This window comes from Macaca fascicularis, chromosome 12, assembly GCF_037993035.2.
Source record: "Macaca fascicularis isolate 582-1 chromosome 12, T2T-MFA8v1.1".
In the NCBI taxonomy this organism is placed as follows: Eukaryota; Metazoa; Chordata; class Mammalia; order Primates; family Cercopithecidae; genus Macaca; species Macaca fascicularis.
In genome coordinates, this window is record NC_088386.1 from 74,112,397 (window position 1) to 74,132,403 (window position 20,007).

Genomic DNA, 20,007 nt, shown 5'->3' on the forward strand with positions numbered 1-20,007 from the left:
TCATATTTCTCACCAAGCATTTCAGTGACTTTGACTGTTCCTGGTACCTCAGCAGGCTCGCCAGGTCCACCAGCATTACAAGCTAGGATGCGGAACCTGTATTCCGCACCCTGAGGTAGGTGTGTTAGAGTATACTCTCGAATCTTGGTTGGAGTGGTGTTACACTTGGTCCATTCATGTTGATCTACTTTTTGCATTTCAATCAAGTAGCCTGTGACTTTAGATCCTCCTTCATCTTCTGGAACGCTCCAGGCCAGGGAAACTGATGTCCTTGTTGTATCAGTAACTCTTGGGTTTTGTGGCTTTCCTGGAGGAGCTGGGAATAAGAATAAGACAATATACTGGTTAAAGTTGCCGCAAAGTTGAAAATTAGCTCTGCCACCTAACAAATTCAATGGGTTGTTGAAACAGGGACTGTTAACATTAGCCTGTTTTTTTGTCATGTGAAAATTTTATTCGTGGCCTGGTGTGGTGGTTCATGCCTATAATCACAGCACTTTGGGAGGCCGAGGTAGGCAGGTACTTGAGGTCAGGAATTCAAGACCAGCCTGGCCAACATGGTGAAACCCCGTCTCTACTAAAAATATAAAAATTAGCCATGTGTGGTGGCAGACATCTGTAATCCCAGCTACTCAGAAGGCTGAGGCAGAAGAATTGCTTGAACCTGAGAGGCAGAGGTTGCAGTAAGCCAAGATCATGCCACTGCACTCCAGCTTGGGCGACAGAGTGAGACTCTGTCTCCAAAAAAAAAAAAAAAGAAAAAGAAAATTTTATTCATTTTATCAGTTAAAAATACTTAACATTTTTCACTTTCCTTTCTCTTAAATGTGCTTCATTTTTAATCACTATTATTATCTTACATTTATCATCAGTTTTTAAAGTGCTTCCAGAAATATTAACTTGTTTTAAAATGTTAATTGTGATAGAAAGCATATATTATGAATCTTATCTTAAAGAGGTGGAAATTGACTCCAGAGAAGAATATTAAAAATTATTTGCCAGAAATTGCTAGCAGCTGGGGTGGGGAAGGGACTGATTACAAATGGACACAAGGGAACTTTATGGGGTAATAAAAATATTCCACATTTTGATTGTGGTGGTGATTACAAAACAGTACATTTTTCAAAAGTCATAGAACTGTATACTTCAAAAAGGTGAATTTTCCCACATATAAATTATAACTCAAACTTGACTGATACAAAATGTACTTACCAATTGGATCCATGGCAACGATGGGTTTGGAAGGACGACTTGGTTTTCCAGACCCTCTTGCATTAATGGCTGTGACACGGTGTTCATATTCTAAGCCTTCAATAAGGCCAGTGGAGCGGTACCGTGTCATTGTCACAGGTACTTTATTTACACGGACCCATCGATCTGCTCTCACTTCTTTGCGCTCCACAATGTATCCAGTCACTTGGGAGCCACCGTCATCCTCTGGTGGGTACCAAGTAAGTGTCATACCATCACGGGAAACATCAAATATCTGTAATGTTTCTGGGGGTCCAGGAATACCTGTGACAAGACAGAGGTTAACAGGATATGGCAATATGGATAAATTGAAACAATGACTCATATATTTGTGTGTGCCTTAGGGGTTTTGGTTGGTATTTTAAAAGATATATAAGACACATGACTATTTTTCCAATAGTTTCACTTTTGTACTATTTGTAAATTTTAATTTAAATCATTTAATTAACTAATTATTTTTATTAAAAATTTTGACTTTTGTTTTAGGTTCAGGGGTACATGTGCAGGTTTGTTACATGGGTATATTGGGTGATGCTGAGGTTTAATTTTGTACTTTCCTTGCTGTTCCTCATTTTCTTCAATTCTACATTTATTAAGTATGGACTGTATTTTTTTCTCACTATAACATTGCCAGTCCTCCTTCCTTTCCTCTCTTCCTCCTACCCTTCTCTCTTTTCTTCCTTCCATTCCTTTCTTCCTAACTCCCTCCTCTTTCATAAGAGTGAAGATTTAAAAAAAAATCAAGCCTAAGTGTGTTGAAAAGCTCTGAGAAAAGGAGGTTTAGAAACCTTAGAAAGACCACAGGGTTAATTTTGTGACCTATTTTTATTTACATCAGGGCATATTAAAAACAAATTCTTGGCCGGGCGCGGTGGCTCACGCCTGTAATCCCAGCACTTTGGGAGGCCGAGGCGGGCGGATCACAAGGTCAGGAGATCGAGACCACGGTGAAACCCCGTCTCTACTAAAAATACAAAAAATTCGCCGGGCGCGGTTGTGGGCGCCTGTAGTCCCAGCTACTCGGGAGGCTGAGGCAGGAGAATGGCGTGAACCCGGGAGGCGGAGCTTGCAGTGAGCCGAGATCGCGCCACTGCACTCCAGCCTGGGCTGGGCGACAGAGCGAGACTCCGTCTCAAAAAAAAAAAAAAAAAAAAAAAAAAAAAAAAAAAAAAAAATTCTTTTTTGTTAACATTCAGAATCAGAGGTGGAGAGAGTGGTAGAAGGGTCTGTGGACTTACGGATGCTGCTGCGACACTCTATGACCTCAGACTGCAAGTAAGAGCCAATCCCAAAGCGGTTTGTTGCAGCCACACGGAACACATACTCATTTCCTTCAGTGAGTCTGGTAAACTTAAACGTGGACCTAGTCACTGATTCAGAAACGGGCAGCCATCCTGGACGATGAGCATCACGTTGTTCTACCACATAACCACTCAATGGAGCACCACCGTCCAATTCAGGTGGTTCCCAGGAAATGGTAATTGATGTAGCATCAATTTCATCAATCCTAATAGGTCCTGTTGGTGGACCAGGCTTGTCTATGAAGGAGAAGAAATACAAGAAATTAATTTTTACTTCAAATCAAAATTGGGTGACTGAACATCAACAACTTGCTTGTGTCTTTGTCACACATCCTTACCAAGAATGATAACTTTAATGGTTTCTGAAGTAGTTCCAGTAACATTCTTCAGTTCAAGTGTGTATTCTCCAGTATCTCTGATAGTGGTTTCACGGATGGTTAATTTAGCTACTTTAGTGTGAGTTTCAACTGTGACACGCTCTGATTCTCTCAGTTTAGAACCAGCAAAGAACCAGGAAGCAGCAGGAGGTGGACGGCCAGCAATAGGTATCACCAGCTCTACTGGTCTGCCAGCTGGGACATGGATGGTCTTCTGAGGCATCGTAGAAAGATCGATTGTTGGCAACACTATGGGAAAGAAATCAGGTATTTATTCTGAAGCATTATTTTTATGGTAAATTGTTACGAATTCTGAATTTTCATTTTACTTTACCATTATTATTATTTGGCTATTTGGTACATACCTCTGAGGTCTTGTACAGTCACGGCTGTGACAATCTCTCTTGCTTCTGACACACCTTTCTCATTTTGTGCCCTCACTCTAAATAAGTATTGTTCACCTTCATTTAAGGAAGTCACAGTGTGCTCTAGGACTGTGGGTTTTAAGGTGACAACCTTCATCCATCTCTCTGTGCCAGCTTTGCAGGCCTCGAGAACATATCCAGTGAGTCGGCTACCGCCATCATAGAGTGGTTTTTCCCAGGCAAGGGTAACAGTGGATTTGGTGACATCGACCACTTCTAGCTTTGTAGGCACCAAAGGCACTTCTGAGACCAGTACTGCATCAGATGTTTCACAGGGTTCTCCAATGCCATAAATATTTTCTGGCAGCACTCTGAAGTAGTACATGGTTCCTTCTACAAGTCCAGAAATTCTGTAAAGTGTCTTGCTGCATTTGGTAGTTACTGTTTTGAATGCTCTCATAGCAGCTTCACGCTTCTCAACAATGTAATTGTTGACTGGAGCTCCACCATCAATCGTGGGAATTTCCCAAGTTATAGTCACAGAATCTCTTGATACTTCCTTAACTTTCACTGAAGGACAGGGACCAGGAGTATCTGAAAAACAGAATGAAAGATTAATATTTCCTATTTGCCTGATAGCTTTTTTTTTTTCCTTGGGGAAATATAATCAACATAGTTCCTCTCTAGAGAGGTGATCAATCATAGGTCAAGCTATGTTGTTTTAGAGGATCTACTCATTGTATAGCCAATTTTAAGTAAAATGCTTACCATAGACTTTAACGAGGACTGTTGCTGATTTCTTGCCAGATTGGTTTTCAGCTTCAATTGTGTATTTTCCAGCATCATACCGATTAACTTTGTCCACTATTAGCAATGAGTAGCTCTCAGTGGTGTCAATAATTGCCCGACTTGCAAGGTCAATGCCCTGCTTGCTCCACGTGATGACAGGAGGTGGTCTTCCAGATACAGACACCATCAAGCGCAAGGAGGCCCCAGCCCTGATGGTCACAGTCTTCTTTAGATCATCTGCAAGCTCGAGATCTGGTATTTCTGGAAATTTAATGACAAAATTTAATTAATTCATGGACAGGTGTGAGAAGAAAATAATTCACCTAAAAGTTTCTATGATATATACCTATTCTTTCCACGGGCTCAATTTCAGCAATTGATTCACTGTATTCGCTCATACCCTTCACGTTCACGGCAGCAACTCTGAAGGAATATTTCTGACCCATTTTAAGATCTGGCACAGTGAATTCAGTATTTCTTATTGTGGCTTTGGTATGCACTCGGTACCACTGATCAGTGTCCTTCTCTTGCATTTCCAGAACATATCCTGTGATGTCAGCACCACCATCGTACATGGGTTTGGTCCATGCCAAACTAATGCTGTGTTTGGTGGTATCCACAACCCTTGGAGCAGAAGGTGGTCCAGGGGTATCTATGGAATTTAAAAAGTGAGATGCAGATATTAGGCAAATAAGGAAATGTTGAGATTTGTATTTTTTGTTTTCAAGACTCACAAAGGCATTATTGCTCTTTGTCCACACTCGCCAAAATAATCTTTATTAACTAGGCTCCTGATATTGTAGGACAGCACTGCATGCCACATTATAATTTAATATTATTATCTTAATAATTAAATTGCTTTAGGAAAGTGGATATTTCTTCCCCACTGCTTTGGCTAGCTTCACTGTGTATTCTCCGTTAGCTAAGCTCATTACTTAAAGTACCCATTCGGGGACTTTTCTTTAGTTGCTTATCTTTCACTGGGTTAGTATCACTTGCCACCAATACATTTCTAATGAATACAGGAATTGGTTTCCTCAATGTAGGGAAAAGAAAGGGAGATCAGATTGTTACTGTGTCTATGTATAAAGGGAAGACATAAGAAACCCCATTTTGACCTGTATTCTGAACAATTGCTTTGCCCTGAGATTCTGTTAATCTGTAACTTTGCCCCAACCTTGAGCTCACAGAAACAAGGGTTGTATGGAATCAAGGTTGAAGGGATCTAGGGCTGTGCAGGATGTGCCTTGTTAACAAAATGTTTACAGGCAATATGCTTGGTAAAAGTTATCGCCATTCTTCAGTCTTGATAAACCAGGGGCACAATGCATTGTGGAAAGCGGCAGGGACCTCTGCCCTGGAAAGCCGGATATTGTCCAAGGTTTCTCCCCATGTGATAGTCTGAAATATGGCCTCGTGGGATGGGAAAGACTTGACCATCCTCCAGTCCAACACCCGTGAAGGGTCTGTGCTGAGGAGGATTAGTAAAAGAGGAAGGCCTCTTGCAGTTGAGATAGAGGAAGCCACTGTCTCCTGCTTGCCCCTGGGAACCGAATGTCTCGGTATAAAACCCGGTTGTACATTTGTTCACTTCTGAGATAGGAGAAAAACCACCCTATAGCGGGAGGCGAGACATGTTGGCAGCAGTGCTGCTTTGTTATTCTTTACTCCACTGAGATGTTTGGGCGGAGAAAAACAAATCTGACCTACATGCACATCCAGGCATAGTACCTCCCCTTGAACTTAATTATGACATAGATTCTTTTGCTCACATGTTTTTTTGCTGACCTTCTCGTTATTATCACCCTGCTCTCCTACCGCATTCCTCTTGCTTAGATAGTGAAAAATAATAATCAATAAAAACTGAGGGAACTCAGAGACCGGTGCCGGTGCAGGTCCTCCATATGCTGAGTGCTGGTCACCTGGACCCACTTTTCTTTCTCTATAATTTGTCTCTGTGTCTTATTTCTTTTCTCAGTCTCTTGTCCCGCCTGATGAGAAATACCCACAGGTGTGGAGGGGCTGGCCCCCTTCATCTCAACTTCCCCAATTCAGTCCCAGTGACTATTCCTTTATAGTTCTTGGACTCAGACTCTGTAAAAGGATTTGCCACTTACTTTTGAAGCTCTTATGACAATTATTTTATCAGTAACTTATGAAACCACTAGAAACTGTATGTTCCTGCTAAACCTCTTCTTAAAAGGAGTTTTGCCATTTTTCTTTTCAGTTGTTACAGTACAATGGTACAATGCATTTTTCTCTAAGGAAAATTTATGAAATAGATTCTTTTCATATTGATAGTAGAATATTTTTCCATTAATTGGAAAATGCTGTAACAATTTTTAGCAATTCTAATTGCTAACTTAACAGATGTAGTAGTTAAAATGTTCTCTGACTTAAGCTATATTTATGATCATGTGAATAAGCATATGCTTTTCTAGACCATTCATAAATTCTACAAATTCTTAGAATTTGTATGTTGGAAAATTATCTGTCATATAGTTTTGAGGAGCATTGTATTTATGTATAATTCTTGGAGCTCACATGATGGTTCTCTGCATGAGATGAAGTTGGAAGCTTCGCTGGGCTCACTGTTACCAGCTGCATTCACTGCAGTCACTCGGAACTGGTAATCACAACCCTCCATCAGGCTCGTCACCTTCAGCCTGGTATCATACACGACGTAGTCTTTGTTGACACGTGTCCAGCGCAGGCTCTTCTTCTCACGTTTGTCTACTAGGTAGTTGCTGATTTCATTGCCACCATCAGATTCAGGTTTTGTCCACTGAATGATGATATGCTCTTTGCCAGTGCCAACTTCTTCAGGTATGCCAGGTGGTGATGGAATAGCTGTTTATGAAAACAAGGATGATTAGAATTGCACAAAATTACTATTAATAAGACTGCCCTTCTCCCTCCTCCCCCGATTCTATTACATTTCAACTGTCAAATTGTTTGAGTGTTAATACTCACTGAATGAGTTTCTGGCTACAATTGGCTCTGATTCAACAGGCACACCAGGGCCATATTTGTTTACTGCCCTCACTCGGAATATGTACTCATTGTTCTTGATGAGCCTGGTAACGACATAGGATAGGGTTGGGCATTCGCCTTCAACAATCACCCAGTTGAGCCTGCTAGTCTCGCGTCTTTCCACGATGTAGTGAGTGATTTCTGCTCCTCCGTCTTCCTGAGGAAGGCTCCAGGCTAAAGTGCACTTCTCCTCTGTTACTCTGCTGACGGTGAGCTTTCCACATGGGCCAGGGGAATCTGAAACAGGTGTAATGACAAGCCATGATGAAGATCATTCTTTCTGCCCACACTAGAAAATGCTATATAAATGTGAGAACATTTGACATGCTTACCAAGCACTTTGACCATGACAGACACGGCCTTGGTCCCGCTGGCGTTTTTCACTGTTAAAGTGTATTTTCCAGTGTCACTCCTGTCACAGAACTTGATCACAGCAGTTGCTCGTTTGCCAGTATACTGCAAAGAGACTTTTTCACAGAGATCTAGCTCCTTGTCTCCTTTGGTCCAGATAATTTTGGGTTCAGGTTTGCCACCAACTGCAGCATCCAGAACAAGATCAGAACCTGCTCTGATGGTAACCAGATCACCCTGTAATCGGGCATCCAGTTCGGCTTTGGGTGGAGCTGTCAGTAGGCAAAACAGATATGAATGAATATCTGAGAGTTTATTTTCACATAAATTGTGATAATTTTAAAAAGGAGAATGTTGACTATTTCCTACCGTATTCATCTCGGCAAGTGACAGGGCCTGTAGATTCAGACCCTTTGCTAATTACGCCTGCTGCATTCTTGGCTAACACACGGAACTCATAAGTGTCTCCTTCACTGAGAGCAGTCACGGTGAAGAAATTGTCAGATACAATGGTATAGTTGCACTTCAGCCAGCGACCGTCTCCTACCTCACTGACTGGCTTACGCTCTATGATGTAGCCCACAACCTTGCTGCCTCCATCATACACTGGGGCAGACCAAATCAGTGATACTGTTGATCTTGTGACATCTGTCACCTCTGGTCTGCCTGGTGCATCTAGAAGGGATGCAAAAATAAGGTTAAAATATACCACTCTGAGTTCTACTAGAATCAGTAATAATAAACAAATATGCCCTTAAATTGTGATACATACCAACTGGATTTTGAGCCATTATAGGTCTTGAAGCTTCGCTGGCCTTGCTAACACCTGCAGCATTGAGTGCATAAGTTCTGAACTGATATTCCAGTCCTTCTACTAAACCAGTTACTTTGTAGTTGCACTCTAAGCATGGCACTTTGTTTTCTTTCACCCAAAGAATTGTGTTACGTTCTTTCTTCTCAACCCAGTAGCCAACGATTTTACTGCCACCATCGTGGTAGGGTTCTTCCCAACGAATAGACATGGCATTGGCAGACACATGATAGACCTCAGGTCTGGTAGGAGCACTTGGTGGGACTAAATATAAACAAAGGTATTAAGTATGAATACAATTTTATAAAACTCAGGGGAAACATTTAATAACAGAGACTTTGAAATAGGATTTTTATTTTTCTTACCAAATGGATGTTCAGCAACTATTGGTGCTGATTCTAGAGGTTTGCTGACACCAAATCTGTTCTCTGAACTGACACGGAAAGAATATTCCATGTATTTTGTGAGATGAGTGACTTTAATTTGAGTGCGCTTGACACTGGAATTGACAAGATGCCAAGCTGTTGTACCCGATTCACGCTTTTCAACTATGTAATTAGTAATTTCAGTGCCTCCATCATCTTTAGGTTCTCCCCATGACAGGACACACGATTCAGCCGAGACAGATGAGACCTCAATGGGGCCGGTTACTGGACCTGGCCTTCCAATGACCACAACTGTGATGGTAAATGTTTTAACACCAGCTGTATTTTCCAGGGTCAAGAAGTATCTTCCAGAGTCACCTCTCATGCTGTCCTTTACAGTCAGGGTGGTCCTGTCTTTTGTTGTTGTAATGCTCACTCGATCCGTCTCTTTAAGTCTCATTTCTTCCAGTTTCCATGTTACTTTGGGGGCGGGACGACCACTGATTGGTACGTCAATGGTAAATGGGCTTCCTGCTTTGCAAGTTATAAGCTGATTGGTAATTCCAGTGAGGTCAGCAGTGGGCTCGATTTGAGGCTCCTTAATGATGACAGAAGAGAAGGCTTCCCTGGGTTCACTGTAGCCAGCATCATTCTTGGCCTTCACACGGAATTCATATTCGGTGTTCTCAACAAGACGCTCTACTGTGAAAGTCAGCTGTTTGGTGTGACCAGCTTCAACCCAGAAGTCAGATCCCTTTTGTCTCATTTCAAGCAGGTAGCCAGTGATCCGGCTGCCTCCATCGTGCTCAGGTTTAAGCCAAGCTAAGACTGCAGAGGATTTGCTAGTATCAACAACATCAAGTCTTCTAGGTGGAGCAGGCTGTTCTGTGGCTACAATTGGTTCTGGCATTTCATAGGGCTCACCAACACCATACTCATTTACTGCAGAAACACGGAAATAGTATGGAACACCTTCTGCCAGGTCACCGACCTTGAGGATCTGTCGAGTGCATTTTTCACTGATAACCTGCCAACTACGGCGACTTGCCTCTCGTTTCTCTACCACATAGTGATGGATTCGGGCACCACCATCAAGAAGGGGGGCATCCCACATCAATGTAGCCGATCCCCGGGTCACATCTTTGAAGGTAATTGGGCCGGGCGGGCCTGGAGTGTCTAGCACTTTTACGGTGAATGTGATCGACTTACTACCACTGTTGTTTTCCACAGTAAGGGTATATTTCCCTGCATCATTTCTGTTGCAGTTTTCCACAGTGAGGGTGCTGAAGGAGTCTGTTGTATGGATATCAGCCCGAAGGCTAAGGTTAGAGTCTGGTTTGCTCCACACAGCTGTAGGAGTAGGTCTACCTTGGTAGGCAATGAAGAGGCGAATACTGGCCCCAGCTCTAACAATATGAGTCTGTTTGAAGTTTGCATCTATGTCTAACTCAGGAGCTGTTAACCGGTCAACTGCTTTAATTGTGCCGGTCACTTCACAGCTGTCTCCTTTTCCAGCACCATTGATAGCACTAACTCGGAATTTGTATTCTTCACCTGCTTGTAGATCAGTGACTGTATATCTTGTTTTCACGCATGCCTCTGCATTCACCTTGTGCCAGTCTCCTAAGTCGGCCTTGCACATTTCAATAATGTACCCAATTATTTCCATGCCGCCATCAAACACTGGTTTGGACCATTCTAAGCTCACAGTTGTCTTTGATGTGTCTGTTACTTTGACCACTGCAGGAGGACCTGGTGGGTTGACGGGCTCTCTACATTTAATGAGTCTTGAGATGCCACTTGCAGGTCCGACTCCTGCAGCATTTTCAGCCATGACGTGGAATTCATACTCATTGCCTTCTGTCAGACCGGTGACTTTGAATCTTGTTTCGGAGATTGGTCGTTTACTGATCACTTTTACCCATCTTGTGCTTTTCTTTTCTCTTCTTTCAAGGATATACTGTTGAATTTCACTGCCACCATCTGATTCTGGCCTTGCCCATGTCAGGGTAATGCTGTTGCCTGTTACGTTGCTAGGTTCTGGAGTGCCAGGGGCATCAGGAACAGCTGTAAAACAAAAACAAAACCCCAAATCAATTAGATACATTTGCTTGGAAGGTTAATCTTTTGACATAGTACCACTTAGCAAAAATGCAAACTTACTGTATTGTATTTGAGCAACCACTGGATCAGAATCAAGTGGCCTGCCAACACCAAACTTGTTAACTGCAGAAACACGGAATTGGTATTCATTGCCGTTTATTAGTTTAATGGCAGTGTAACTTTGGGCTTCACATTTATCCTCAATTAGTGCCCAAGCAAGTCTGCTGGTTTCCCGTTTTTCAATGATGTAGTGGGTTATGGGAGCACAACCGTCGTTGAGTGGAGCATCCCACCACAGAGTCATCTTCTCCCCAGTAATATTGGTGAATCTTATTGGCCCAACTACTTTTCCTGGTGTATCTGTAAGAAAAAGTTTCTAGAGTTAGTTTCTTTTTCCTTGTCCATTAAAACACAACTAGGCATGTCTCTAATCCAAGTTCATAAATTGTAACATTAAGAAGCTATTTTAAAAGTACCTTGTACTTTCACTTTAATTTCTGCTTTTGCAGAACCAGATGCATTTTTGGCTTCTACTGTATATATACCACGATGGTCCCGAGTAGCATCTCTAACAAATAGGCTGGTGGATCCAAGGACATCGGTTATTTCCATATTCATCCTCTTTTCGATTTCCACTCCATCTTTGAACCAAGTTACTCGAGGCACTGGTCTTCCTTGTACCAAAGCTTTAATTCTAAGGCTCTCTCCAGACTTAATAATGAGACCATCAAAGTACTCAGGACCAAACTCTACTATTGGTGGAACTATAAAAGGAAGAGAAATACTGTGTATTAGTTTGGCTTAATAAAAACAAAAGAAATATATATTTTTCAGTAGTGCCATATCACAAGGCCTGGAAGAGTAATGACTTGTACTGTGCTACCAAAGGCTATTTTGAAAGTAGGATTGATAATTGAGAATTTGGACTATGGGGTTAGATATTTGCCTATTATTATTCGCTTTGTAATGCCTGTCATGTTTTTAATTTTGCATTGCTGTTTGTAAAAAGAAAAGTGAAACATTTACAGATCATTTACTTTGCTGCACAAACAAGTTCTTTTAAGAGGCCATTAGCTGCATTCAAGCAAGGGAATGATTGTATTGTTGGATGTATGTTGTATTTTAATAACTTCAGTGAAGATGGACAGTTATCCTTGAGAACCTTTTTTCTTTATTTACTGTAAGTGGCGAAAATTACAAAGCTAAAAACTCATTCCAACTTGCTGCATGCTCTTTACGTGGGAATGGAGTGAAATAATAGACATGGTAAAAATAATTGATGCCAATTACTTTTTTCTTCTTTTCATCTGAAAGGTAGAAAGACATAATTCATTCACTTAGCAACTTCGGGTAATTTGTTTCTGTTCCCATTTTACAGGCCAGAGGCCAAATGTGGTTTTTAAAAATGTGAATGCGCTTAGTCTCATTGGAAATAAGTTGTAAATGCTTACCATTTTCATCTCTTGTCATAATAATGCCAGAAGACTGTGAGGGCGGGCTTATAGTTCCAACAGCATTTCTTGCAATTATTCTGAACTCATAGCGATCCCCAGGACTGAGTCCTGTAACTGTATACTGACATTCACTGACGTCAGTAAAGTTGCATCTCACCCAGCGTTCATTTCCTTGCCGTTTCTCAATGCTATAGGCCACAATCTTACTGCCTCCATCACGCAATGGTGGGTTCCATTTAAGTGTGATGGTTTCCCGGGTGACATCAATGTAGTCAGGAGTGCCAGGTGGGTCTAAAATATTATAAGGAAGGTAAATGCATCATTACATTTGTAACCAGGTCTTAATCATCCATGGAAGAAAAATAAAATTATTCAATAATATTAATAAATAAAATTTTTATAATAAATAATTTATTCAATCTCCCAAACTCATTTTGGTCATTAATTTCAACTTTCCATTTCATAGTCTTTAAAATGAACTTCAAATTAGTTTATTAGACTGATTTAAAATCATTCCTCTTGCTTTACATCACCAGTTCTCTAGTGATAAGAAGATATGTAAGAAGGTGATACAGAGAAGAAAAGCATTCTTTGATATATTTGTTTCTAATATATTCAATTGTTAAACTAAATGTATTTGAATAATAATCACTTACCTACTGGAGAAACAGCTAAGGTAAATTTGCTTGGGTCACTAGGTGAGCTTAGGCCAGCAGAATTTTCAGCATATACACGGAATTGGTAATCCAGACCTTCTACCAGTCCAGTAGCTCTATATTCTCTTCCAGAGATTGGTGATGTATTAACTTTTTGCCAGAGGATGCTATTTCTTTCTTTCTTTTCAACGTGGAATCCAGTAACTTCTGAACCACCATCATAAACTGGAGCATCCCAAGTTAGTGACATGCCATCAGAAGTCACATTGTATATAACTGGCTTTCCTGGGGGACCAGGAATCCTGAACTGGTGTTTTGCCACAATAATGTTTGAGACAAGTGGTTGGCTGACTCCGTATCTGTTTTCTGCCCTCACTCTAAACTGGTACTCAGCGTCTTTGACTAGATTAGGAACTTTGAAAGTCGTCCTGGCAACACTTGAACACACCATCTTCCAATTAGTTTGTGAAGTTTCCCGCTTCTCGATGCTGTAACAAGTAATTTCTCCTCCTCCATCATCTTCAGGTACATCCCATGACAGGATGACACTATCAGCCTTGATTTCATCAAATCGAATGGGTCCTTTGGGTTTTGATGGTGGGCCAAGGGTGATGACTGTAATGGGGACTGCATTTCTACACACTGCATTATCAAGAATAACAGTGTATTTTCCTCCATGCTCCTTCTTGGCATTCTTAATACTCAAAGTAATTTTGTTTTCGGTTTTACTGAAACGAACAAATTCACTTTCTTTCAGTGGCAAGCCATCTTTCAGCCAACTGATGGATGGTTTGGGCTTTCCTTTATAAGGTAATTCAAGGTGCACATTGTGCCCAATTCTCACAGTGACTTGTGCCCCAGGGATATCTGACAGGTCAACTTCAGGCGTAATAATAAGTTCTTTCACTGTAATTGGCCCAATAGTGACAGGATCACTCAGTCCTTTCTCATTTTTGGCAAACACTCTGAACTCCAGGACTGACTGCTCCTTAAGTTGGCTAACCTCAATTTCACATGTCTTACTTATGCCAGCGTGGGACCATGTCTGTTCACCTTTACCTTTCCTTTCTACAACATATTCTGTGATGACGCTACCACCATCAAAGTCAGGTTTGGTCCAGCTGAGGATGACAGATGTCTTTGTTGAGTCTTTCATTGAGAGATCACGTATAGGAGCTGGTACTTCAGCAGCCTTCACTGGCTCCGTAGTTTCACAGGGTTCCCCAATTCCAATTTCATTTTCTGCAAGAACTCTGAAGAAGAATGGAGTCTTCTCTGACAACTCTGTTAGCTTGAAGGATGTGCTAGAACATTTGTGTGACACGACAGACCATGTTCTCTTGGTGGCATCTCTCTTTTCAATTACGTAATTAATTATTGGAGATCCTCCATCGATGAGAGGAGGATCCCAGAGCAAAGTGACTGTGCCTCGAGAAACATGTTTAACCTGTAGTTTCTGGCAGGCAGCTGGTGTGTCAAGCACTTTAACACTCACAGTTGAAGACTTAGGTTCACCAACTCCGTTTTCTATTGTGAGAATATATTTTCCTGTATCATTGCGAGTAACTTGAGGAATGGTGAGTAATGAAGATGAATCAGTGTTTTCAATGCTGTATCTGGCATCACTGCCAATATTCTTCTCATCTTTTCTCCACGTGACAGTAGGTGGAGGTCTACCTTTAAAGGGAATCAGCACTTGTACATCTTCACCAGCTTTGGCAATAACAGAAGTTCTGAGAGCCACATCCAGGTCAATCTCTGGTGCCTCTGTAGGCATAAAATGGATATATACAGTGAATTTTAAAAGTAAAAAACAAGTGATTTCCTGGAAGTATGCTTATAAAAAAACATAATCACACCAGTAGGTACATACCAAGTATATCTTTAGCTTGTACAGGTTCAGTCATTTCTATAGGTTCTCCTTGTCCAGCACAGTTTACAGCAGATACCCGGAAGTAGTAATTGACTCCAGGTTTCAGGTTGGATACCACATATTCTGTAGTTCTGACCTCTCCTTTGGTAGAGACAATAGTCCATTCCTCTTCCTCTCCTTGTCTCATTTCAACAACATACCCAGTAACAGCACTGCCCCCATCATAGACAGGCTTACTCCAGCCAAGGGTGATGGATGACTTGGTTGAATCTGCAATTCTTATCTTAGCAGGTGGACCTGGAGGATCTGGAATGGCCATTCACAATAAAATAATTACACAATCATGTATAATTTAGTCACACAGGCAAATTTAGAAGACACAGGTGAAGATGCTGCAGGTATGAGCACTTACCAATAGGATCAGCAGCTTTGTAGAATTCAGATGGTTCAGAAAATGGACCCTGTCCAGCAGCATTTACAGCACAAACTCTGTATTGATAGTCACTGTTTTCTGTGAGTCCTGTTACTTTTTGTCTGGTGTCACGGATAGTCTCTTTTAGTACTTTAAACCATCCTAGACTCTTCTTATCTCGTTTTTCAAGGAAATAGCCACTTACATCACTACCACCATCTGCAATTGGCCTGCTCCATACAACAGTCATCGAATTCTTGGTAATCTTTGTCACTTCTGGTATGCCTGGTGGCCCAGGTGTGACTATTTAGAAAGGAAAGGAAAACAAGGTACAAGAATCAACATTACTGATAAATTGTACCTTTGATGTTCACATTCTTTCCAAGAATATTAATTTTATTTTTTATATTTTTCACCTTGTGAAAAGGATGGTAATGAGACAGGTGTTATACAAAAGAAAATTAAAGCATATGCACAGGTTAACATAGTTTATTTTTAAATTTTTTATATTTCAATTTTCTAATGAAATCATGTCTCACCAAATGCGTTCTTGGCTACAACGGAATCAGATTCCAGTGGCTCGCCAATTCCATATTTGTTGACGGCTCGGACCCGGAAGATATATTCATTTCCTTTGATAATTTTGGTGGTTGTAATGATGCACTCTTCCAAATGTTCAGACACCATAGACCACACAACGCGGCTTGTCTCACGCTTTTCCACAATGTAGTGGGTGATTTTTGCACCACCATCATCAGCTGGAGGCCGCCAGAGAATGGTGATCTTTTCAGCAGTTACAGTCTTAAATTCAATTGGTCCACTAGGTGGGCCCGGTTTGTCTATCAATGAAAGGACAAAACACAATGTTAGTACTTCTTTAAAGCCTACTTACTCAAAATTACTAAGCTTTAGGCAAATGTAATATGACAGTGGTCTGTATTCAGCGCCTACCAAGGATCTGTACTCTGATGGTGGCAGAGGCTGAGCCCATGGCATTCCTTAGTTTTAATTCATAGCATCCACTATTAAGGCGATCGGCATCTTTGATGAGTATAGATGCGAGGTCCGTGGTATTTTCGACACAAACCAGTGCATTGGTTTGTAATTCTTTATCATCTTTATACCACTCAATTGTAGGCGCAGGTTTGCCAGAAATGCCAGCTCTGAGCCTCACAGATGTACCTGCTCTGTATTTGACAACTTCTGTATATTCTAGAGGCAAATCAATTACAGGACCACCTGCAAGAAAAACAGATGAGAAATATTTAAAATATTATAAGGATGGAAAAAAATAGTTGCACCAACCTTAAAGTAAGGTCATTGGCCGTTATTAAATTATACACACACCCCGTCATTATAATTCTATGCAATTATTATTTAAAAATTAAAAATTTATAGGCCACTCTTCTATCTCAGATGGGGTAGAAAGACTGTGAGTTGTGCAGGGACTTAAGCACCTTTTACATGTGTTTTAAAGTCCATTAGTTGCTTTATTCCAGTGATGAAATGGGATATGATAGTGAGAACATCATGGAAGAAGCTGTTAAACATTTTCTTTCACTTTAGCTTTTTTTTCCTTTTCTTCTAAGCACCTCCTATTCTTTTTCTTTTTCCTTCCCAGTTCACTGATATCCAGGTGTGGATGGTTCATGTCAGACCCCTAAAGTCTGAATTCTCTACCCACAGAACTACATACTCACTGGACAGATTTTCTGCCATGTTGTTTGGAATGATCAAGAAAGAGAACTAAATTTGACTTGCTTCATACTCTCATAAACACTGATGCAGTATCCACAAAGCCTGATTCATAAATAAAGAACAGCCCTGAGATTCTCAGCATGAAGATGGGAGTGGATACTTTTGCCCAGACACTATAGTGGCTCAATTTTCTCTTAGTGATTGGAGATCTTTTAGGAAAAGTGTCACAGGATACCTGACTCTCATGATGTTTTAATTTTCAAAACATTGTTGAGTTGAATGTGCCACTTATTTTCCAGAATGGTGAAGAATATGCATTTTGGACTAACCATGATAGAGAGGGCTCTGAAGTCTGTCTGTTTGAATTCCCACTCCATCCCTAACAGGAAAGTTACAGAAGCACTCTCAGCCTTGGTTTCCCTTCTATAAGATGGCTAATATGAGGGCTATGAGAACTAAGGGAAAGAATTCATGAAAATTAATAAATGTTAGCTGCTGCTAATACTATCATCATCAAAGTCTGTGTTTAGGCCAGGTGTGGTGGCTCACACCTGTAATCCCAACACTTTGGGAGGCTGAGGTGGGTGGATCACCGGAGGTCAGGAGGTTGAGACCAGCCTGGCCAACATGGTGAAACTCCGTCCCTACTAAAAATACAAAAAATTAGCTGGGTGTGGTGGGGCATGCCTGTAATCCCAGCTACTCAGGTGGCTGAGGCACGAGAATCGTTTGAGCCCAGGAGGCGGAGGTTGCAGTGAGCCAAGACCGTACCACTGCACTCCAGCCTGGGCGACACAGTGAGACTCTGTCTCAAAAAAACAAAAAAACAAAACAAAAAAAACCACCAAAAACGAAGTCTCTGTTTAGTCTGTGGCCTATTTAAGAGCAATATTCTCTAGGAACTCAACCATGGTTTAATTATTGACTCTGATAATTTAAAATAGAATGAAAGCACCAACTCGTACAATCAAACAATCATAAAAGGTTGAAGTTGGAAAGGCCCGTAGATATCCTGAGGTCTAAATCTCTCACTTTACAGTCAAGTCAAGAGGGCTGGAAAGGTATTTAAGGAATTTTCCTCAGACTCCCAGCTAGTTCATAAGTTCTTCCAAAAACCTCATTAAGGCACAGAATAAAAGTTATTCTATAGATCAGAACTAGGAAAAGGTACGGGGAAATACTGAGTTAAACAGCTATTGTGATTCAAAGTGCTAAGCATGCTTACCATAAGAATCGATGCAAGTAATGGGCCCTACAGCCTCAGATGGATTGCTAATGGAACCAACAGCATTCCTAGCAAAGACACGGAATTCATACTGGGAATTCTGAGTCAAGCCAGAGATGGTGAATTGAGTTTCAGTAACATTGGTGAAGCTGGCCTTGGTCCATCTGCCATCTGGAAGGTCACGTCTTTCAACAATGTAGCCTGTAATCTTGCTACCTCCATCAAAAGCTGGTTGTTGCCACGAAAGGCTGACAGAGTTCTTTGAAATATCAGTGATACGAACATTTCTTGGGGGTTCTGTGGTAATAAGAGAAGCAGATTAGCGGCACTTATATCATAATATCTGGCTTCGCAAAAGTAAGATTTGCATTTCTGTTATCAGAACTGCCCTTCCCATGACAAATACATACCACAAGCATCAATTGCCAAGACTGGTTCAGAAGGATGGCTGGGTTTTCCAACTCCAGCAGCATTTTCTGCATACACCCTGAATTCATAAATAAGTCCAGCACTGATTGTTGTGACTTTGAAGTGAGTTGTGCGGATGACCAGTTTGTTGGCTTTTTGCCATAAAATACTGTTTCTGTCTTTCATTTCCAGGTGATAGCCTATGACTGCACTGCCTCCATTTGACACTGGTTCATGCCAGCCCACAGTGATGCTTTCTCGAGTAACATTAGTGACCCATGGTGTAGATGGTGGTCCAGGCGTTGCTACAAAAGAGAGAAATCCTATAGATTAGTACAGATAATAACACATTTATGGTAAAAGAAAACCTGGATCTTTGAAAAGTTGGACAACTTACTGTATGGTAGTTTGACAGTCACACAAGCTGAATCTATGTGATCACTGATGCCAAAGCGGTTTTCTGCCTTGATGCGGAATTGGTATTCTTCTCCTGTGGTCAGTTTCATGACTTTCATCATGGTTCTTGCAACTGTTGCAGACACTTCAGTCCATACTGCAGTACTGGTTTCTCTTTTAAGTAGAATGTAGTTGGTAACTTGACTTCCACCATCATACTTAGGTGGCTCCCACTTGAGAGTCACACTTTCTTCAGTTATATCACTAATAACGACAGGGCCAGTTGGAGGACCAGGCCTGTCCAGCACAACAATGTTAATGAAAGCTTTGGCTGTACCACTGGAGTTGGCAGCAGTGATCTCATATCTCCCAGCATCAGCTGTAACACTTTCTTTGAGATTGATGGTCAGGTTCTCAGCAGTAATTTCGGTATTAAATCTCATGGTTGCCTTCACGGGGACACCATCTCTTGATAAGGTCACTTTGGGAAGTGGTTTTCCAGAGATTGGAATGTCAACTTTAAGGTTTGAACCAGCTCTAACATATACGGTGTGACTTGGGAAATTCTTCATATCAATTTCAGGTGGTTCTGAAAAATGAGTACAGAAAGTGGAAGTGAAAAAGGGTTTCTGAAAATTAACATAAATCAATGCAAATAATTTCAAATTTTGCTTCTACACAAAATTAGACATACCTAGTTGCTCCTTAATAAGAACAGGAAGCAGAAGCTCTCTCGGGTCACTCAGGCCAGCTTGATTTTCAGCAAACACCCGGAAAAAGTATTCAGAATTCTCCCTCAGACCAGAAACAACGTGATGGGTTGACTTTGCCACTGCACATTTAACCCAGTTTTTCTGTCCTTTTTCTAGTGCTTCAACAACATAGTGTACAATTCTGCTTCCGCCATCATGTTCAGGCTTCAGCCAGGTCAGGGAAACACTGTCTTTGGATGTACTTGTTACTCCAAGTTTTTCAGGTGGGCTTGGTTTTTCTAAGAAAACAAGCATCAAAAGAAAGTGAATAATTATTACAACTTTTTAAATGTGCATTCTTCATGTATCGTCAAAAGAAAACTTTTAAATGAAGACCATATTTTTACTTTGATTTTAGTCTTCCTTCCTTTTTACATGACCCATTTT

General features: G+C 41.0%; 1 protein-coding gene across 4 annotated transcripts in view; it reads right to left on the reverse strand.

Annotated features, from left to right (window-relative positions):
• TTN (titin) overlaps positions 1-20,007 on the reverse strand; it is a 273,759-nt gene that overhangs the window by 14,054 nt on the left and 239,698 nt on the right. For all 4 annotated transcript variants that reach the window (XM_045368331.2, XM_065526517.1, XM_065526515.1 and 1 more), the window contains 25 exons: positions 19,563-19,859; positions 18,870-19,457; positions 18,475-18,777; positions 18,065-18,361; positions 16,093-16,380; positions 15,681-15,980; positions 15,142-15,444; positions 14,730-15,035; positions 12,857-14,623; positions 12,198-12,491; positions 11,223-11,510; positions 10,807-11,106; positions 8,644-10,710; positions 8,240-8,542; positions 7,837-8,142; positions 7,449-7,739; positions 7,057-7,353; positions 6,628-6,933; positions 4,430-4,735; positions 4,063-4,344; positions 3,295-3,888; positions 2,891-3,178; positions 2,490-2,789; positions 1,213-1,515; positions 14-316 (listed from right to left, as the gene is read on the reverse strand). In XM_045368331.2, coding sequence (XP_045224266.2) covers positions 14-316; positions 1,213-1,515; positions 2,490-2,789; positions 2,891-3,178; positions 3,295-3,888; positions 4,063-4,344; positions 4,430-4,735; positions 6,628-6,933; positions 7,057-7,353; positions 7,449-7,739; positions 7,837-8,142; positions 8,240-8,542; positions 8,644-10,710; positions 10,807-11,106; positions 11,223-11,510; positions 12,198-12,491; positions 12,857-14,623; positions 14,730-15,035; positions 15,142-15,444; positions 15,681-15,980; positions 16,093-16,380; positions 18,065-18,361; positions 18,475-18,777; positions 18,870-19,457; positions 19,563-19,859 — 11,277 coding nt within the window. The remainder of the gene's footprint in view (positions 1-13; positions 317-1,212; positions 1,516-2,489; positions 2,790-2,890; positions 3,179-3,294; positions 3,889-4,062; positions 4,345-4,429; positions 4,736-6,627; positions 6,934-7,056; positions 7,354-7,448; positions 7,740-7,836; positions 8,143-8,239; positions 8,543-8,643; positions 10,711-10,806; positions 11,107-11,222; positions 11,511-12,197; positions 12,492-12,856; positions 14,624-14,729; positions 15,036-15,141; positions 15,445-15,680; positions 15,981-16,092; positions 16,381-18,064; positions 18,362-18,474; positions 18,778-18,869; positions 19,458-19,562; positions 19,860-20,007) is intronic.